General features: G+C 45.6%; 2 protein-coding genes across 2 annotated transcripts in view; both read left to right on the forward strand.

Annotated features, from left to right (window-relative positions):
• LOC309383785 (vomeronasal type-2 receptor 26-like) overlaps positions 1-18,360 on the forward strand; it is a 261,853-nt gene that overhangs the window by 121,210 nt on the left and 122,283 nt on the right. The gene's annotated exons all lie outside the window — the stretch shown is intronic.
• LOC309383752 (alpha-2-macroglobulin-like) overlaps positions 9,694-18,360 on the forward strand; it is a 90,992-nt gene continuing 82,325 nt past the window's right edge. Inside the window, exons 1-3 of the mRNA XM_081936592.1 lie at positions 9,694-9,858; positions 13,499-13,685; positions 15,026-15,233. Coding sequence (XP_081792718.1) covers positions 9,758-9,858; positions 13,499-13,685; positions 15,026-15,233 — 496 coding nt within the window. The 5' untranslated portion in view covers positions 9,694-9,757. The remainder of the gene's footprint in view (positions 9,859-13,498; positions 13,686-15,025; positions 15,234-18,360) is intronic.

Genomic DNA, 18,360 nt, shown 5'->3' on the forward strand with positions numbered 1-18,360 from the left:
TCCCTCCGGATATTAGGAATACCTCTGACCTCCGCTCCTTCCGTGTAAAGCTCAAGACCCACCTATTCCAAGCAGCTGGCCTGGCTTAAATATGACCTAACTATATCGCTCCTGACGGGTTTTTTATTTGGGTAATTTAATTTTATTCATTTATTTAGGGGTTTTTAAACATTGTGATTTTAATTGTTTTTATTCACCAGCCCACCTCCTCCTTGTATACGTCTTGGTATACGTCTTTGTTATATGTATGTCTTGTCTAGATATGTATTTTATATGTTTTATTGTACGCCGCCCCGAGTCCTTCGGGAGAGGGTGCGGCTAAGAAATAAATATTTATTATTATTATTATTAATAAGTTTTTATTGAGAATATTCTGCATGCAAGTATCCACATAGGTCGGGAGGATACAAATAACACAACTAATAAAACAAAAAGTTTAGAATGATATTATTTATCGATAACGTTAAATTCCGTAAAATTTGCCTTACAATGTAGAGAAAATTACATCCTGACAATGACTGATAAAGTCACAACCACTAATGTGAACATTGGCCTTGCATTTCCTTGGATAGTTTGAGTAAATCAGGTTTGTATGTTGTTGTTTTTAATTCCATCTCTCTCTCCCACTTTCTTTTTTTCTTTTTCTTTCTCTCTCTCTCTCTGGCTCTTTGTCTCTCTCTCCCTCCCTCCCTCTCTGTCTCCCTCTGTCATTTTCTCTGGGTGTCTATCTGTCTGTCTGTCTCTCTGTATCTCTGTCTCTCCTCCTTCCCCCATCTCTGTCACTCTCTCTCTCTCTGTGTGTGTGTGTCTGTCTGTCTCTCACTCACTCTGTGTGTGTGTGTGTGTGTCTGTCTCTCCCTCTGTCTCTCTCCCCTCCCTTCCTCTCTGTCACTCTGTGTATGTGGATGTGTCTGTCTCTCACTCATTCACTTAATCACTCACTCTGTGTGTCTCTCTCTCTCTGTCTGTCTATCTTTCTCTCCCTCCCTCCCCCTCTCTGTCTCTGTGTGTGTGTGTGTGTGTGTGTGTGTGTCAGTCTCTCTCTGATTCCCTCCCTCACTCCCTCTCTCTGTTCCTCTCTCTGTCTGTCTGTCTGTCTCATTCACACACACACACACACACACACACACACACACACACACTGTGGTCACCTTGTTGAATGTTCCAATCACATTTGAAACACTCAACAACTGGCCTGCATTTATGGTATTTTGCAGCAAATGCAGGCCAGTTGTTGAGTGTTTCAAATGTGATTGGAACACTCAACAAGGTGACCACAGTGTGTGTGTGTGTGTGAGTGAGACAGACAGACAGACAGAGGAACAGAGAGAGGGAGTGAGAGAGGGAATCAGAGAGACTGACAGAGCTGTACGCGCGCACCTGTTTTCCACGGCGTGGAGCAGCAGCGAGATTCTGCACGGCGAGCGATGATTCCGGGGGCCATCAGTGGGGGGACAGGGTCTCCCCTCGCGTTCCTCATCTTTCCGGATGGCCCCTGGAATCATCGCTCGCCACGCAGAATCTCGCCGCTGCTCCACGCTGTGGAAAACAGGCACGTGCGCACAGCTCGGAAAATTACAGCCTGGGAGACTTGTCGGAGGCAAGCTTCTGCAAAAGCCGAGTGCCAAGTCTCCCAGGCTGTAATTTTCCGAGCTGTGTGCACGCGCCTGTTTTCCACGGCGTGGAGCAGCGGCGAGATTCCGCGTGGCGAGCGATGATTCCAGGGGCCATCCGGGAAGATGAGGAACGCGAGGGGAGACCCTGCCCCCCCACTGATGGCCCCTGGAATCATCGCTCACCGCGCAGAATCTCGCCGCTGCTCCACGCCGTGGAAAACAGGCGCGCACGTACAGCTCGGCAAATTACAGCCTGGGAGACTTGTCACTCGGCTTTTGCAGAAGCTTCCCTCCGAAGCCCGAGAGGAGGGAGGGGAGCGGGCGCCCGGCACACTGAAGAGCCGCATTAAAATGTGCAAAGAGCCGCATTTGGCTCGCGAGCCGCGGCTTGCCAACCACTGATGTAGGTCCTCTAGCCCTAAAGCATTCCTTTACAGTCTGTACTCAATCTCCTCTCTCCCTACTGGCTAGAGACCTCCTGTGTAAAATGGGGGCCACTATTAAATGTGGAAAGGATGGTTTGCTACTAGATATACCGACAAAGAACATCCATATGGTAGTCACCGAGGCCACCTCCCTGCCTACTGACCTAAATAGTCTACCATCCTCCCTATGGGGCTGGGACGCCACGGAAGTAGGCTTGTTAAAAGGAGCTTCCCTGGTGAAAATAGCGGTAAAACCTGAGGCCCCACCTTATGCCCAGCAGTATAAAATCCAGACTGAAGCCATCCACCCCATAATAAAATTAATAAAGGCTTATCTGGAAAAAGGAGTCCTCCGCAAGTGCACCTCCCCATGTAACACTCCAATCTTCCCTGTAAAGAAACAGAAAGTAGACCGGGAAGGGAACCCTATTTTCAGATTCGTACATGACTTACGCCTAATCAATAGACAAGGGATACCCCAGGCTCCAGTAGTACCCAATCCTGCAACCATAGTCACGGACGTACCGGCTTGGGCACAATATTTTACAGTCATAGACCTGTGCTCTGCCTTCTTTAGTATCCTGGTACATCGGACCTCCCAATACCTTTTTGCCTTCACGTGGGAAGACCAACAGTACACGTGGACTCGCTTGCCACAAGGCTACACGGAGTCACCCACCTTATTCTCCCAGATCTTAAAAACAGACCTTTCTTCCATATCACTCCCACACAACTCAACCCTAATACAATATGTAGATGATTTATTGCTGGCATCAGAAACAAAGGAGGCCTGTAAAATGGACACAAGACATCTCCTGCAAGCTCTAGCAGATAGAGGGCACAAAGCGTCACCCACTAAGTTACAATATCTACAACAAGAGGTGACCTATTTGGGGTACATCATAGCACCCGGCATAAGGAGACTAGCCCCCAGCAGGGTGCAGACCATTTTGAACATGAAACCTCCACACACAAAGAGGCAAGTCACAGCCCTACTGGGCGTACTGGGTTTCTGCCGCCCATGGATTCCATCATTCGGGGAATTAGCGAAACCCTTAATACAATTAACGGAAAAGGCCATGCCCGACCCCATTGAATGGACCAACTCCTTAGACCAAACTCTAAAAGAAATTAAACAGACATTAGCCTCGGCCCCGGCACTGGGACTTCCAGACTACAATAAACCCTTTACATTATTCATTCATGAAAACAGGGGAGTAGCCTCAGGAGTTTTAACGCAAACATTTGGCCCCGCACAACGTCCGGTCGCCTACTACTCCGTAACCCTAGACCCAGTAGCTCAGGGAGCCGTACCATGCCTGAGAGCAGTGGCAGCAACAGTAGAAATTGTGAGAAAATCAAAAGACATAGTCCTGGGACACCTGCTGCTTCTAAAAGTACCTCACGAGGTTTTTGCGATTCTGTTAAAATCACAAACGCAAGCCTTCACACAGCAGCGCCTAGCACGATATGAGGCTGAATTATTTACAACAGATCACATAACATTTGAAAGGTGTTCCACCCTAAACCCAGCCACCTTACTCCTGACAGAACAGCAGGGCAACTTGCACGATTGCCTCCACCTAATTCACGATGCTAAATCCCCACACCCCGACCTAACCGATACCCCACTCCTAAACCCAGACGTGGAACTATACACAGATGGCTCCTCTTATATGTATAACGGGAAGAGAGTAGCAGGAGCCACCGTTGTTTCTCTACGTGAAATTATTTGGGCTTCCCCTCTCCCCCCCTCCCATAGCGCCCAAGCAGCCGAGCTCATAGCATTAACAAAAGCTTGCGAAGCCGCTAGGAACAGGTCCGTGAACATTTACACCGACTCCAAGTATACTTTTGGAGTCTGCCATGCCACAGGTACCCTATGGAAACAGCGGGGGTTTCTTATGTCGGCTGGCCAACGCATAGCCCACGCTACCTTGGTCTCTGACCTATTAAGCGCCATTAGGTTACCACGCTCCATAGCCATCATCCACTGTAGAGCCCACCTAACAGATAACTCCTTGACCACAAAGGGCAATAGATATGCGGATGAAATGGCAAAATGGGCGGCTACCGAACCTCTCCCTCAAAATATGACAGCAGTAACAATGCAAGCCACCCCAACCATCCCTTATGACGATTTCCTGGAGAATGGAGAAACAGAAATATGGAAGGAGACATTGGGTGCAGTCTTTAGGGACGGGTTCTGGAGGGTACCAGATGGCAAGCCAATAGCCCCACGACGCCTCTTACGATTAATCTGCCAGAGGCGACAAACAAAAGGCCACTGTGGGACACAAGCGATAGTAGATGCTGCCAGAAGAGTATGGCACGCACCAGGGATCTATAGCGAAGCCACTAGGGTGACTAGCACCTGTCAGACTTGTCAAGCCAATAATAGTTCATCTAGGAAAAGCATTCATGAAGGCGGTAAACCCTGGGCACAGAGACCATTCGAAAAAATACAAATGGACTATATACAATTACCCAAGGCAGATGGATACCGATATGCCCTTGTATGCCGGGATCAGCTCACACACTGGGTAGACGCTTTCCCCCGCCGCCACGCAACAGCCTTAGAGACAGCGAGGCACGTCATTAAGGACATTGTACCAAGATTTGGGGAACCTACAGTCATAGATATGGATCGTGGAAAACACATTGTAGCACAAGTCCTAGATCACATACTCCAAGCCCTAGGTATTACCCAGAACCTTCACTGCCCGTATTCACCTTCCTCCTCGGGAGGAACTGAACGATCTAATAGGGAAATTAAGACCCTGCTGGGGAAACATTGCCAGGAAACGCATCTCTCGTGGCTGAAAGTGTTACCTATTGCACTATTTCATATCAGGACTAGACCACGGCGAGACATCGGACTCTCCCCATTTGAAATACTTTTCGGGCGACCACCGGATACCTTAAAAGGTCTAGACCCGTGATGGCGAACCTATGGCATGCGTGCCACATGTGGCACGCGGAGCCATTTGTCAGGGCACGCGAGGTGCTGCCCTGTCAGCTGGCCAGCGTGGATTTCACCTTTTTAAAAGCTATTTTTCGCCTTCCCCAGGCTCCAGAGGCTTTATAGGAGCCTGGGGAGGGCGAAAGGAGCCCCCCCGGAGGCTTCAGGGACCGTCCCTGAAGCCTTCGGAACGCTTAAAACCACCCTCCGAGCAAACCGGAAGTGACCTCCGGGTTGCTCGGAGAGTCATTTTAAGCGTTCTGAAGGCATCAGGGAAGCCTCAGACGGTCCCTGAAGCCTTCGGAGCGCTTAAAACCACCCTCCGAGCAAACCGGAAGTGACTTCCGGGTTGCTCGGAGGGTCGTTTTAAGCGCTCTGAAGGCATCAGGGAAGCCTCGGATGGTCTCTGAAGCCTTCGGAGTGCTTAAAACCACCCTCCGAGCAAACCAGAAGTGACTTCCGGGTTGCTCAGAGAGTCGTTTTAAGCGCTCCGAAGGCATCAGGGAAGCCTCGGACGGTCCCTGAAGCCTTCGGAACGCTTAAAACGACCCTCCGAGCAACCCGGAAGTCAGTTCCGGTTTGCTCGGAGGGTGGTTTTAAGCATTCCGAAGGCTTCAGGGACGGTCCCTGAAGCCTCCAGGGGGGTGGGGGAGGCTCTTTTCGCCCTCCCCAGGCTCCTATAAAGCCCCTGGAGCCTGGGGAGGGCAAAAAAATGTAAAAATGGGGGAGGGTCGTGTGTTGTGCGCGCATGCACACTGGGGGGGTCACGTGTTGCATTATGGGTGCGGCCCGCCCGCCCTCGACCCCCCTGCGCTCCCCCCATTTGTGGCACGCAAGCCAAAAAAGGTTCGCCATCACTGGTCTAGACCCACACACCCTGAGCTTAGATAGGGGGGATATGGTATTATGCTCTTATCTTTCAGCCCTGCATAACAGCCTCCAGACTCTGTGGACACAGAGCACCCTGACTCAGACGCTACCCCTGGAAGAAAACCTGCATCCATACGAACCGGGCAGCTGGGTGTGGATAAAACACTTTACCAGAACAACGTCACTACAACCTAGGTGGACAGGACCCTACCAAGTCTTGCTGACTACTCAGACAGCTGTAAAGTTTGCGGAAAAAGATTCCTGGATTCATTGGACTCACGTCAAGCCCGCGGTTACAGACCACAGTGCCAACATCCCACTGATTAAGCTGAGACGGGACCCGGACACCCAGCAGTGGACTCTAGAGGCCCTCTTCCAAGAGAAGGAACAAGTAAACTGACCTAAAAAGACTTGTTGGTTAAAACTTTAAGACTTTTCATAACTTTCAAAAAAAAAAAAAAGAAAGAGAGGGGGGATATTTAGTGGGTATTTAGTTGAAAATGGGAAAAGAGAATATTGGGACAAAGATCTTATATTGTTGTATAATGGTAACTGTAACTCAAGTAACTACATTTTTAGAACCAAACCTCATCCCAGAGAAAGGAAACATATGGGAATATTTAGCAAAGGAAGTGCTTAACACCACAGACTTCTGCCTAGAGGGGGGGAGCTCAGTAAAAGACATTTTAAAAACATGCCTCATGGGGGTGGCAGTAGGGCCCCAAGCCATTCACAACGACACTAAGCTTAAGCACATCCCCATCACTCCGTCATACTCAAACATTTATGACTGGGGAAATGTCACCAAGGCTAAAAATTTAGACATGTAAACATAGTGGCCGTTTCATCCTCATCCTGGTGTTTCAGGGTCGAAGGATGCGAGGCCAAAAGAGGGGAAGGTTGCACTAACCTCAACAACACCGACCTCAAATGCAACCACACAGAAAACATTCCCCACTCCTATAACTACATGAGGCTACCCCACGGATGGTTCATACTATGTGGATTACAAGCCTATTCATATATACCGGCCAACTCTACAGGGGGGGCGTGCACCCTAGGAAAGTTAACCATGCTCATGCCTTCTTTACAGAGGCGGCACAAAAGGGCCTTTCACTCCCTAGACTCAGACTGCGAATCTAAAGTATCCCTACTGACAAAAGCTGAATATGTTTCATTGGCGGTATCCCTAGTGGGAGTGCCAGGGCTAGCAGTGCGAAACTCCAGAAATTTGAATAGCCTGGCATGTACCCTAGCAAAAAGTTTAAATTCGATTTCCCATGCGCTGGATGCCTTAAACAGAGAGCTGCGGCAAGTTAGAGAAGCCACCTTGGAGAATCCCGCAGCAATAGACTTCCTATTGCTGAAACATAACTACGGATGCGTGGAATTCAGAGGATTGTGCTGCTTCAACCTAGATCAAAGCTCTGAAGCTGTAGAAAAGGACATCCACCACCTGAAAGAATTGGCTCAGAACATAGGCCAGGACCAACCCTCCATAGACTGGTCCTGGATTTATTCCTGGCTGCTAGATTTCCACTGGCTTAAAATACTCCTGACAGGAATCGTCGTAGTCTGTGTCATAGTAGCCCTCACGTGTTGTCTCTGCCATTGTATTCCCCCTTGTCTAGCCTGCTTAAGAACCTGTCAACCCACTAGGACCGTGATGGTGAACCTATGGCACGCGTGCCACAAGTGGCACACGGAGCCATTTGTCAGGGCACACGAGGTGCTGCCCTGTTAGCTGGTCAGCGCGCATGTGCGCGCTGGCCAGCTGAGTTCACCTTTTTAAAAGCTATTTTTCGCCTTCCCCAGGCTCCAGAGGCTTTATAGGAGCCTGGGGAGGGCGAAAAGAGACCCCCGCCCCCTGGAGGCTTCAGGGACCATCCATGAAGCCTTCGGAACGCTTAAAACCACCCTCCGAGCAAACTGGAAATGACTTCCGGGTTGCTCGGAGGGTTGTTTTAAGCATTCCGAAGGCATCAGGGAAGCCTCGGTCCCTGAAGCCTTCGGAGCACTTAAAACCACCCTCCGAGCAAACCGGAAGTGACTTGGACGGTCCCTGAAGCCTCCAAGGGGGTGGGGGAGGCTATTTTCGCCCTCCCCAGGCTCCTATAAAGCCCCTGGAGCCTGGAGAGGGCAAAAAAAATGTAAAAATGGGGGAGGGTCGCACGTTGTGCGCGCATGCACACTGGGGGGGGGTTGCGTGTTGCATTATGGGTGCGGAACGCCCGCCCTCGACCCCCCTGCGCTCCCCCCATTTGTGGCACGTGAGCCAAAAAAGGTTCGCCATCACTGCACTAGGACTTCACAAGAAACAACTAAACATAGCCAGGCAGCTCTCATGATGATCCAGATAGACAGGGACTTTCAAGTATACCCCGATGAGACGCCCAACGACACTGAGGGGGCGAAAATAATTGACACCAATTATTTTGCCCCAGTTCAGAATGAGGGATTGTAGTAAGGTAACGAAAAATAACCCAGAGAGCATGAACAGAAACGAATTAATGAATACATAGTCAGGGACCATAGCCAGAGAAAAAAAAACACACACGTAGCCAGGAAGAGGTTACACTTGGTCACAAAGGAAATAAGATAATAGGATTAGGAAAAGGATAATGGAGTTGGGAAAACCCTGAATCTAGCAATGATTACAAGATAACACTAACACCATGACCATCTACATAAAACAGACCTCTTTGTATAAGCGCCCCAAACAACTGGAAAACATCCTCCTCAGGTTTTATGATAAGATTAACACAAGGGCAAGAAACCCAAAGACAAGAGAATCAATATCAGAACGATCACCCAGAATAAAGGGACTTTTTTATTCTCATTGAAATTTACACTATAGCCAGGGGCAAGAAAAACTGTATATAAGGAAAAAACCAAACTGTGTATGGTGCTGCAGACCCGGGAACGACAGAGCTGCGTCTCATCCTTCCCGTTCCTTTTTTCCTTCAATAAAGCTCGTAACTTTCAGGTGGCTGTCTTCACGAAACTTTCTTCTAAGGTGACTCCCAGCTGGGAACGAACCAGGAAACCTTTGATCTTCCAACAAGTGGATGGATCTTTATAGGTTTCAGTGATTTTGAAGTTTGAGCTGTTCTTGGGATTATGCAATGAAGGGTTTTTTTTTTGTCTCTTGCTATTTCAGTGGTGGTGGGTTAATCCTATTATGTCCTAAATGTCATGTCCTGTTTTTAGAATTTGTGTGTGGGATGTAAATTTTGAACTCAGCCTGGGAGAGCTGTGGCTGAAGGTGTTTTGTTTGTGAATAGGCTGGCCTGGATTTCTTAATGGGCACAAAATACTCATCTCTATTGATTTCAGGCATCTGCTGGAGGCTGTTTTACTATGCAGGAAATTGGGTCTGCTTTCTGCCTTTAAGAGCATGTTTATCCATTTCTCTTTTGGGAAAATATCATATTCTGCCTCTTAATATTTCTGAAAGTATTACTCTGCAGAAAAAAGGGCACATGTGATTAAAGTTTCCAAAGCAACCACAGAGATCCGTTCTAAGGCTATGGATTTTTAAGGGTTACAGTCGGAAAATCATGACATCAGTTAGTTAGAAGGTGGGCAGAGTTGCTGCTAGGCAAATATGAGCTGGTTGCAAGTTAACTTGCGCAGCCAATTTCTCTAACTTTCACTGATAATGCAGAGCAAACCCTGGAAAAGAATTTGGCAATTTAGTTATCTCCATTTAATTATCTTTCTCCCTCTCAGTGATTGGAAAGATCAATTAATGCAAACAGAATTGACAGTTGCAATCTGTTCCAACTAATTTCTTATCTTCTCTGTTTGCAGATAGTCAGCATAAGTAGCAGCGGGGAGAATGGTCAGAGGCCTTTGCTTTGCACATCAGCCATCCAACCACCATGGGGAAGGGATGGATCTGGAGGATACCCAGCCTCTCCCTGCTGCTGCTGCTGCTATTGATTCTTCCACCTTGGTTTTCTTTGGCGGATAGCACTGAACCGTAAGATGCTTGTTGGACCTTCTTGCCTTCCTTCTTTCCTCACCAAATCTCCACTTACGGCTTTGTCCTTCCTTTTTCTTCTTTGCAGGTTTGCAAGTAGGGAATGTACACAACAGTGGAGTCATTGTATAACTGCTGCCCCAGCTTGGCAACAGCTGGTTTTGTACAGCCCAGAGGATTAGAGAAATTAGAGAAATTAATTAGAGATCAGCCTACAAACTCTGGGGCCAGGGGGAGAATAGAATAGAATAACAGAGTTGGAAGGGATCTTGGCGGTCTTCTAGTCCAACCCATTGCTTAGGTAGGAAACCCTACACCACTTCAATCTCTTCTTAAAAATCCAATCCCTTCTTAAAAACTTAGAGAATAGCAAGCTAGAATTCTCATGAATTACCCGAGAGACATTTAAGTTGGTCTCTGTAAACTTTCAAAAACTAGTTAAGAGGAACCAGTGGTTTTTTTCCCATTAGGTGAAACAAATGTTCCTAATGAGTTTGCTATGGCTATGCAATGCTCAACATTCCAAGGCAAAAAGCTGAGAGGGATGGGGTATTAATGCAGGTCTTATCTGTAACTCTTTAAAGCAGTGGTGTCTTTTTGCTGGATTTTGTTGTTGCAGATAGCATATTCCAAAGCCCCTTTGGCCATTTCAATCCCAAATGCTTTACCGGTAGGGATTTATTCCAGAGCCCAATGTAAGGAGGGAAATTCAGATTATGTAACTTCACTGTCTCATATTTCTAGAAAATTTTGTTGGTGCCTATTTTTGAGACACAGCCAGTCAAGTACACAGAGTTCCATAAAGATGATTAAATTAGGGCTTCAGAAATAATATTTTCCTGGGTTTCCAAAATTTATTAAACCATGGATAATCAGGTAGGCTGGGTTGATAGGAAGATCCAAAATAGCAAATTAAGGTGACAACATACCTTGGTTATCCTAATGCAGGTCCAAAATCCTGTTTAGTTATATTTTACAAAGAGTTAATGATTCAAAAGAGGCTTGATAGCCTATTGCCCAGAGCAGAAAGCAGAATCTAGCTTTTTTTAAAACAGATTTGCGGAGTGGAGCGGGGAGTGTTGCATGAAAAATATCTGGACCTAGGTGACTAGTGAGTTTGGCTCTTTGGATTTACAGGCACTTTAAATTGGGTTTTTATAGAATTGTGGGGGATCTAATTTCCGATGGTTGGCTGGGGAATTCTGGGAGTTGAAGTCCACACCTATGAAGTCTACACACAGGTTGAGAAACACAGCTGTAATCCAATAGATGTTCCTGCAAAATGGAGATTTCCCTCCTCTCATTCTGTGGACAGTTATGTGTCCCCCTGTCTCACTCATCATGTACATATCTTCCCATTGAGATCATGGGGGAATTAACAAGATAGCTGGATTCTCACAACCTTTATCTGGTTACTGTTTTCTGGATTTGCTCAGTATGTTGGATCAACAATCAACCAGGATGGTTTGGCCAACGGGCTAGGTCACAAAGACACCTAACCAAGATTCAACCTATTTTTAGCAGGTTGTGTGAATATAATCACAGAATCTCACTGATCTAGTTAAAGAAGTTAAACAGTCAATTTAGGTCAGGATAACTGGTTATGGAATTTAGGATCCCGTGAAGTCATTTGCCTATGGTAGTTCAGTTAATCAACTGACTTTCCTTAGCAAAATGTATACTTTCAGAAGTGCTTTCATTTCCTAGAAGCTGAAGCTAAACTATAAATTTGTGCCCAGAGTATTTTATCTACTAATTCCTTGGGTTGATAGAAATTGGCAAGTTTAGGAAGGAAAAGCAGTTTGGCGCCACTGGTTTCCATTCCCAAATTATTATTTTTTGCCCTGCCAATTTACAAAGCAGCGTGGTTATACAGTTTCCTTACAAAAACCAATCTACAAGTTCATGGCAAAAATTTAATCAAAGGTCCAGTCCAATTATCTGTGGAGATTCTCAGTCATCCAGTTCATGGTTATCCCAAAGAAGCCTTTTCAAGAGGCACCTGGATTTTCTTGCTTTTCTTTGAAGATGTTATACAATACAATAGCTGAGTTGGAAGAGACCTTGGAGGTCTTCTAGTCCAACCCCTTGCCTAGGCAGGAAACCCTATACCGTTTCAGACAAATGGCTATCTAACATTTTCTTAAAGACTTCCAGTGTTGGGGCATTCACAACTTCTCATCCAAGAAGCTTCTTTGGCTCTTAATGGATGGTAGGGAATGGAAGGATTTATGTTTCTTGCAGATAGCTGGTTGTTTGCATTCTTTTTAGAGAGTCGTTGAGGCCACTTGGAGGTTTATCTGTGTCCTCAGGGTCACCTGAGTAGTCCAAGAGATTGACAGCCATTTGTCCAGAATAGTATAGGGCCGTGATGATGAACACGGCATCCTCTCTGTGGGCATGTGAGCCGTCACCACAGTTCAGCTCTGCCGTGATTATGTGTGTGCTTCCCGCCAGCCAGCTGGTCTTTGGGTCTCTGCCACGCATGCATGGATTAGAAGAAGCAGTGTTGAGGAGCTGAGGGGTGGGTGGGTGGGTGGGTGTGAGTCAGGGAATTCCAGACCAGAAAGATTGTTTTCAATTCCAGTTAAATTAAGGTCATTCCAACTCTGTTATTCTGTTAATTTCTGTTTAAGCAGGGATTCCAGCTGCTGCTCTAGGACAGTGAGCTTCCAAAAGTTGATTTCACAGACTATCATCTCATATTTAATCATCCTGCCCAGTTCCTTTAGTTTTCATGCTATCTTCTCATGGTAGAACTCATACCCTCCCATGGTAATTCAATCAGGACATTAGACATTTAATTGGAGACAGATTGTCCTGGCTAGTTGTTTCAAACTAGCCAAGGTAAACTACTTTGACAAGAAAGAGAGAACATTATTTCATTTAGATAAGAGAACAGAAATAACTTTTAGAATCTAAGGGCAATCATTCTGAGACAGGTACTGTGCACCATTGGACCATGTGATGGATTTATGGGAGTGGGCATAAGATTATGAACTTTCAACTGGGTGGAATTCCAGGAAGTTAATCAGAGTTGGAATTTCACAGATGTGCTAACATGTCTGTTTTATTAAATTGGAACTTTAAGGATAACTCTGCCTTGGACTCTGATTTATTTCTGCATGATATTTGGAACGCTGACATTAAGTTTCTTTCTCTGACTGATGTTAGACACATGTCTCTAAGTTACAGAATTGCCATTAGGACACTGTAGTGGACATTTGTCATTAGCTTCCCTTATTCCCCCCAGTAATAGATACCACTATATGTCAAGATTGGAAGATTGGCAAAATATTCGTATCTTCTGCTCTATCACTTCTTCATTTAAACGGGTTTGACTGGTTTGGGGCAAAACAGCCCACCCAATCTATTTGCCCAGGTGCAATAGTATTGAGAGAAGGAACAGTGATTTTTTCATGCAAATTGCCAGCACCTCTTAGGAGACAAGAAATGTTAATGCAGCTAGCCATTAAGAGCCAGCCTTCCTTCCTTTGCCCCATCGACAAATGGATAATTAATCCACCAAGAAAATTATTTTAGATGCATGGGTGGTAACTTTCTGTAGTGAAATCTGCCCTAGTTACAGGGCATCCATGTCACTCACTTGATAAATCCTTTTGACTTTCCCGCTTTCCAGGCAATACTTGATCCTGGTGCCCTCTGTGATTCGGACAAAGACCTCTGAGAATGTTTGTGTCCAGATGATCCATTTGAACGAGACTGTGACTTTGAGTATCGCCATAGAAGTTGAGGGCAAGAACATAAGCTTGGCTGAAGTGGACATGACGGCTGGGAAGGACATCTTCCAATGTGTTTCATTTCAGGTAGGAGCTCCTTACTTGAACGCGTCATATAAATATGTTGTATTTATTCTACTTTTAGGAGAATAAATAGGAGCCACCAGCGTGATGTGATTGCAAAACCAAACACATTCAACTTTAGGGTGCAAATACATTTTGGGATCATTTCGAAAGGAACACAGAAAAAAGAAGTGCCATTTGGTTCAATGACAAACTGAATTAGAAAAAAAATAGGAAGTATAATTAAGTAGATGTGATAAAATACTAGCACAACAAAGATAAAGCAACAGATAAAGGAAATCAGCATTAGCTATAATAATCTTGTACTGATTGTCTGTGCAAGGATAAATTTAAGTATTACAATCTATTGTAGAGAACATTCATAGCTCCAGTTGTAGATTTAGGCAGTGTTTGTACTGCAGGTTTGCTGCTTGGAGGCTGGACATTTTGTTACCAACCTAGATAACAACTTCAGCGGAGTTTTAGGGGAAATGTCTTGTTCATCTATATACCAGGAGGTCCTGGGTGGTTAGTTGGTCTTTTGATTCTGGTGTTGTGACTTCTGAAGGATTTCTGTAAGCCCCAAAATTCAACTAGTGGTGGGGTGGTCAATTCTGTCATTGATTGGTGGTCCAGATGATCCGTTTTCTTATTAGTTCATATCCTGGTTCTAAGTCAACCTGTTTGTTGATGGACTCATTGGTGGAATGCCAGGCTTTGATAAACTCATGGGTTTTGGCATGGCCGATGCCTTCGGCTTTGTCCCAGGCAAGCCAGTATTATTTGTTGCTGGTGTGACTGGCGATTAGGGACTGTAGGCCATGCCATTCGACATTACAATCTTTGAAATGAAATATGTCACCTAAAATGAAATAGGTATTATATATTAAATCTGAAAAGATTTCTAAAGTAATTCTGTGGTCAGCTGTACCAAATTTTCCCCTTGCTATACATGTGTTAACAATTCATAGCAGCTTGGGGACACAATGGTTAGAATGCAGTACTGCAGGCTAATTCTGCTGACTGCCAACTGCCAACAGTTTGGCAGTTCGATTCTCACTGGCTCAAGGTTGACTCATCCTTCCATGCTTTCAAGGTCAGTAAAACAAGGCTCCCGATCATTGGGGACATCGTTGGGGACAACAGTTCTGTAAACTGTTTAGGGAGGGCTGTAAAAACGCTCTGAGGCGTTATATAAGTCTAAGTGCTACTGCTATTCGTATAAAAAACGGCAGGGCTTCAATGGCATTGTTGTAGCCTCCATCTTGACTTTTTTGCCCTCCAGCTCCAGGAAGTGAAGCAAGGGGGCCTTGCAATAGGGACTGTGAAAAATCCTCATGCTGCTACCTTTGTTTGTTCTCCAGCTTCCCGAGTTGAGTCGTTCCTCAAGCAGTTCTCCAAGCTATTTTCAAAGATTTCACGACTATACAGACTCTGCCACGAATCTTCTCAGGGTGGTACTGAAGGGACAAACGTTGAACATGAAGAAACAAGAACTGGTCAAAATCAGAAACCCAAGTGAACTACTTTTTTTTCAGACAGACAAGCCCATCTACAAGCCAGGACAGGAAGGTAAGTGAGGTCCTTCCAGTAGAGAAATTGTAGAAATAGGGGTATAATCACAACTGGGATCAGAATTTCCATTGCTAAGCAAGTTAAGCGAGTCGTGCTTGATTTTACCATCTTTTCTTTTATGCCATGGTTCTTAAGTGAACCACTGCAGTTATAGGTAATCCCCGAGTTACGAATGTAATAGAGTCTGCTAATTACATTCATAACCCAAGGATTCCTTTGATTGAATCATGTTAAATGAATGTGATCACTCCCTACTTTCTCCAATGCATTCGCTAATTGATTGCGTATGTCGTTAAATGCACATGAGGTAGCTCGGGGTGGGGAAGTCCATGCATGTCCTGGTGCCGGAGTAGGCCACCCAAGGCTTCCTCTGATCCACTGAGATTACCTCAAGCTCCCCTGGGGTCCACACAATTGCTTCCCCATCCTATCCTACCCCGCCAGATCTCCACAGACTGGCCCTGCTTTGCCAGTGTCCCAGATTCCACTTACTCCTTCCCACCCCATTTCCCATGGCTTTACTGAAATAGCCATGTTGCAGCCTCTCTACAGTTGGTTGTAAGGTTGAATGACCACTGTGGTGCTGCAACATACGTAACTTTGGAACCGGGTCGTAAATGTTTTTTTTTTGGGGGGGGGAGTTGTAATTTTGAATGGTTGCTAATTAATTTGTTAAAACTCAAGAAATACCTGTGAATCAGGAGTTTGGCTTTCCTCCGCCTTGATTTTGCTTGCTGGAAGCTAGCTGGGAAGGTCACAAATGCCTACATGCGATCCTGGCATGCCGCAACCATCCTAAACACACGCTAGTGCTGAAATTGCAATCATGTGACCACGGGGATGCTGTGATGGTTGTGTGAGGAATGGTTGCAAGACACTTTCATCAGCACTGTTGCGATGTGGAATGGTTGCTAAAAGCTGTAAGTTAAGGACTATCTGTAGTTCCTTGCCAAGATAGGGCCTCTTCCAAACCATGGGAAATTTCTTATTTCTGTGATAAATCCACTCACCGGTTCTTTTACAGATGAGCTTTCTTTTCCTAAGGCAGATTGTTCTGCGATATTTTACATGTGCTAGAGACGGTTTGGTGCAGTGGTTAAGGCACCAGGCTAAACCTGGGGGGGGACACACCATTAATTCTAGTCTTGCCTTATGCACAAAGCTAACTGGGTGACCTTGGGGCAGTCATTCTTTCTCAGCCCTGGGAAGCAGGCACTGGCAAATCCATTCTGAAATCTTCTCAAAAAACTGCAGGGACTAATTTGGGCAGGCTTCAGAAGTAAATGCTGAGTCAAAATAACAGAGTTGGTAGGGGCCTTGGAGGTCTTCTAGTCCAAACCCTGGTCAAGCAGGAAACCCTAAACCAGGGATGTCAAACTGGCGGCCTGTGGGCAAGATGCACCCCCCACTTCAGCTCCATGAAGGGAGAAAACGTTGCAAATTCAGTCAAATGTTTGTCCAACCAGAGTCAAAGGCACAAACATTCACACACACACAGAGTCTAAACCAGGGGTGTCCAAACTTGGGAACTTTAAGACTTGTGGACTTCAACTCCCAGAATAGCTGGCTGGGGAATTCTGGGAGTTGAAGTCCACAAGTCTTAAAGTTCCCAAGTTTGGACACCCCTGGTCTAAACAGATGGCTACATTTGGTCAACTTGATCAAAGTGGCCTTGTGTTGGACCTGGTTAGTACTTTTGCAAACAGAGATAGAGGTTATATCAGTATATCTCGCCTACTATTTGGGAGATTTTGGATCCACGTAGCCCACGGATGCCCTTGATATAATATTTCTGGTGCCTCCTGAGATACAATCATAAAATCAGGGCAATCTGATTTAGTAACCAAAAGCCTGGGAACCCTTCACTCCACTGCAGCAGAAGCGATGCCTCCTGCAGCGAGAAATTTGAAATTATTTGAATTTGGACCGCTGTAGGGTGCTCTGCTTTGAGTGGCCTTTGACAATTATCCATAAGCTACGTTTGCTTCAGAAGGTAGCTGCCAGCTTGCTGGTAAAGTGGAGAAGCTTCAGCAATATGAATGGTGCCTGGTTTGCAGAAGATATGGTGGTTGCTTTTTAAGATGGGCAATTTCTGAAAGCGATTAGAGAGTGAGGCTTGCAAACTTAGTGTCCTTTAAAAGGCTTCGTTGTGACTGCAAACGAGATGGTCAATCCCTTTGTCTTCTGGCCCTCCAACCTGTGGAAAACCACTGTCCTGCTAGGGACAGCTATCTGGAGCCCATGTGGGTGATCTCCTATCCTCTCCTTATCCAGAAGGGTTCTAAGGAATTGGTAATCTTATTTGGTCTTTGCTGCTGTGATTGGTTCCACTTTTGCAGAAATATTTTCAATTTGCCATACCTCCCCCAGAAATCTGCACTGGTTTTGGAGGCCAATTAAAAGTGCTGGGTTTGCCCCATATAACCTTGCATGCCTTGGCCCCCAGTTACTGGGAGAGCTGCCTCCCTGAACAAATCTGCCTGAGAGATGGTAGAGAGGTTTGAAAAGGAATGACAGAGAAGGTAATCATAAAAGATGACTTAGAGCATGAAAACAAGCTTTTTCTACGGATTCCCCTCATGTAGGAATTACTTCCCACTGGAGGACCAGATCACCTCCAATTAATTTTTGGGCACACGTTGAAGATAATTTTTTTAATTCCATTATAGGGGGATCTGTGCAGGTTTTTAAAACCTGAATGCTTTAACAGATCGTTTGCCACAAGTTTCACAAAGGAACACAGGGTAGACATTCTGCAATGAATGAGCTTTTGGACTTAATTGTTGGAAATTCTATGCAACAACTACAGTAGTATTCAGCCAGTAAATGGCAATAGTTTGGATCTCTATGCTTTCTGGTTCTGGGTAGAGTTCCCTGTTTCCTGTCACAAATATATGTGAGCAGTAAAGCACACAGTGACTGGTACTCTTTGTTTGCTGTGTGGTGCTTTATATATACAGAATTTCTAATACGAGTCAACACATCAAATAAGCACTTCCCTTGGTGTCAATCACCCTGCAGATTCCATTCTGGCTTGATCTTGTACCCATTAGATCAGGGGTCTCCAACCTTGGCAACTTTAAGACTTGTGGACTCCAACTCCCAATATTCCTCAGCCAGCTTT

Source organism: Natrix helvetica (genome assembly GCF_964273705.1).
Source record: "Natrix helvetica genome assembly, chromosome: 1".
NCBI classification, from domain to species: Eukaryota; Metazoa; Chordata; class Lepidosauria; order Squamata; family Natricidae; genus Natrix; species Natrix helvetica.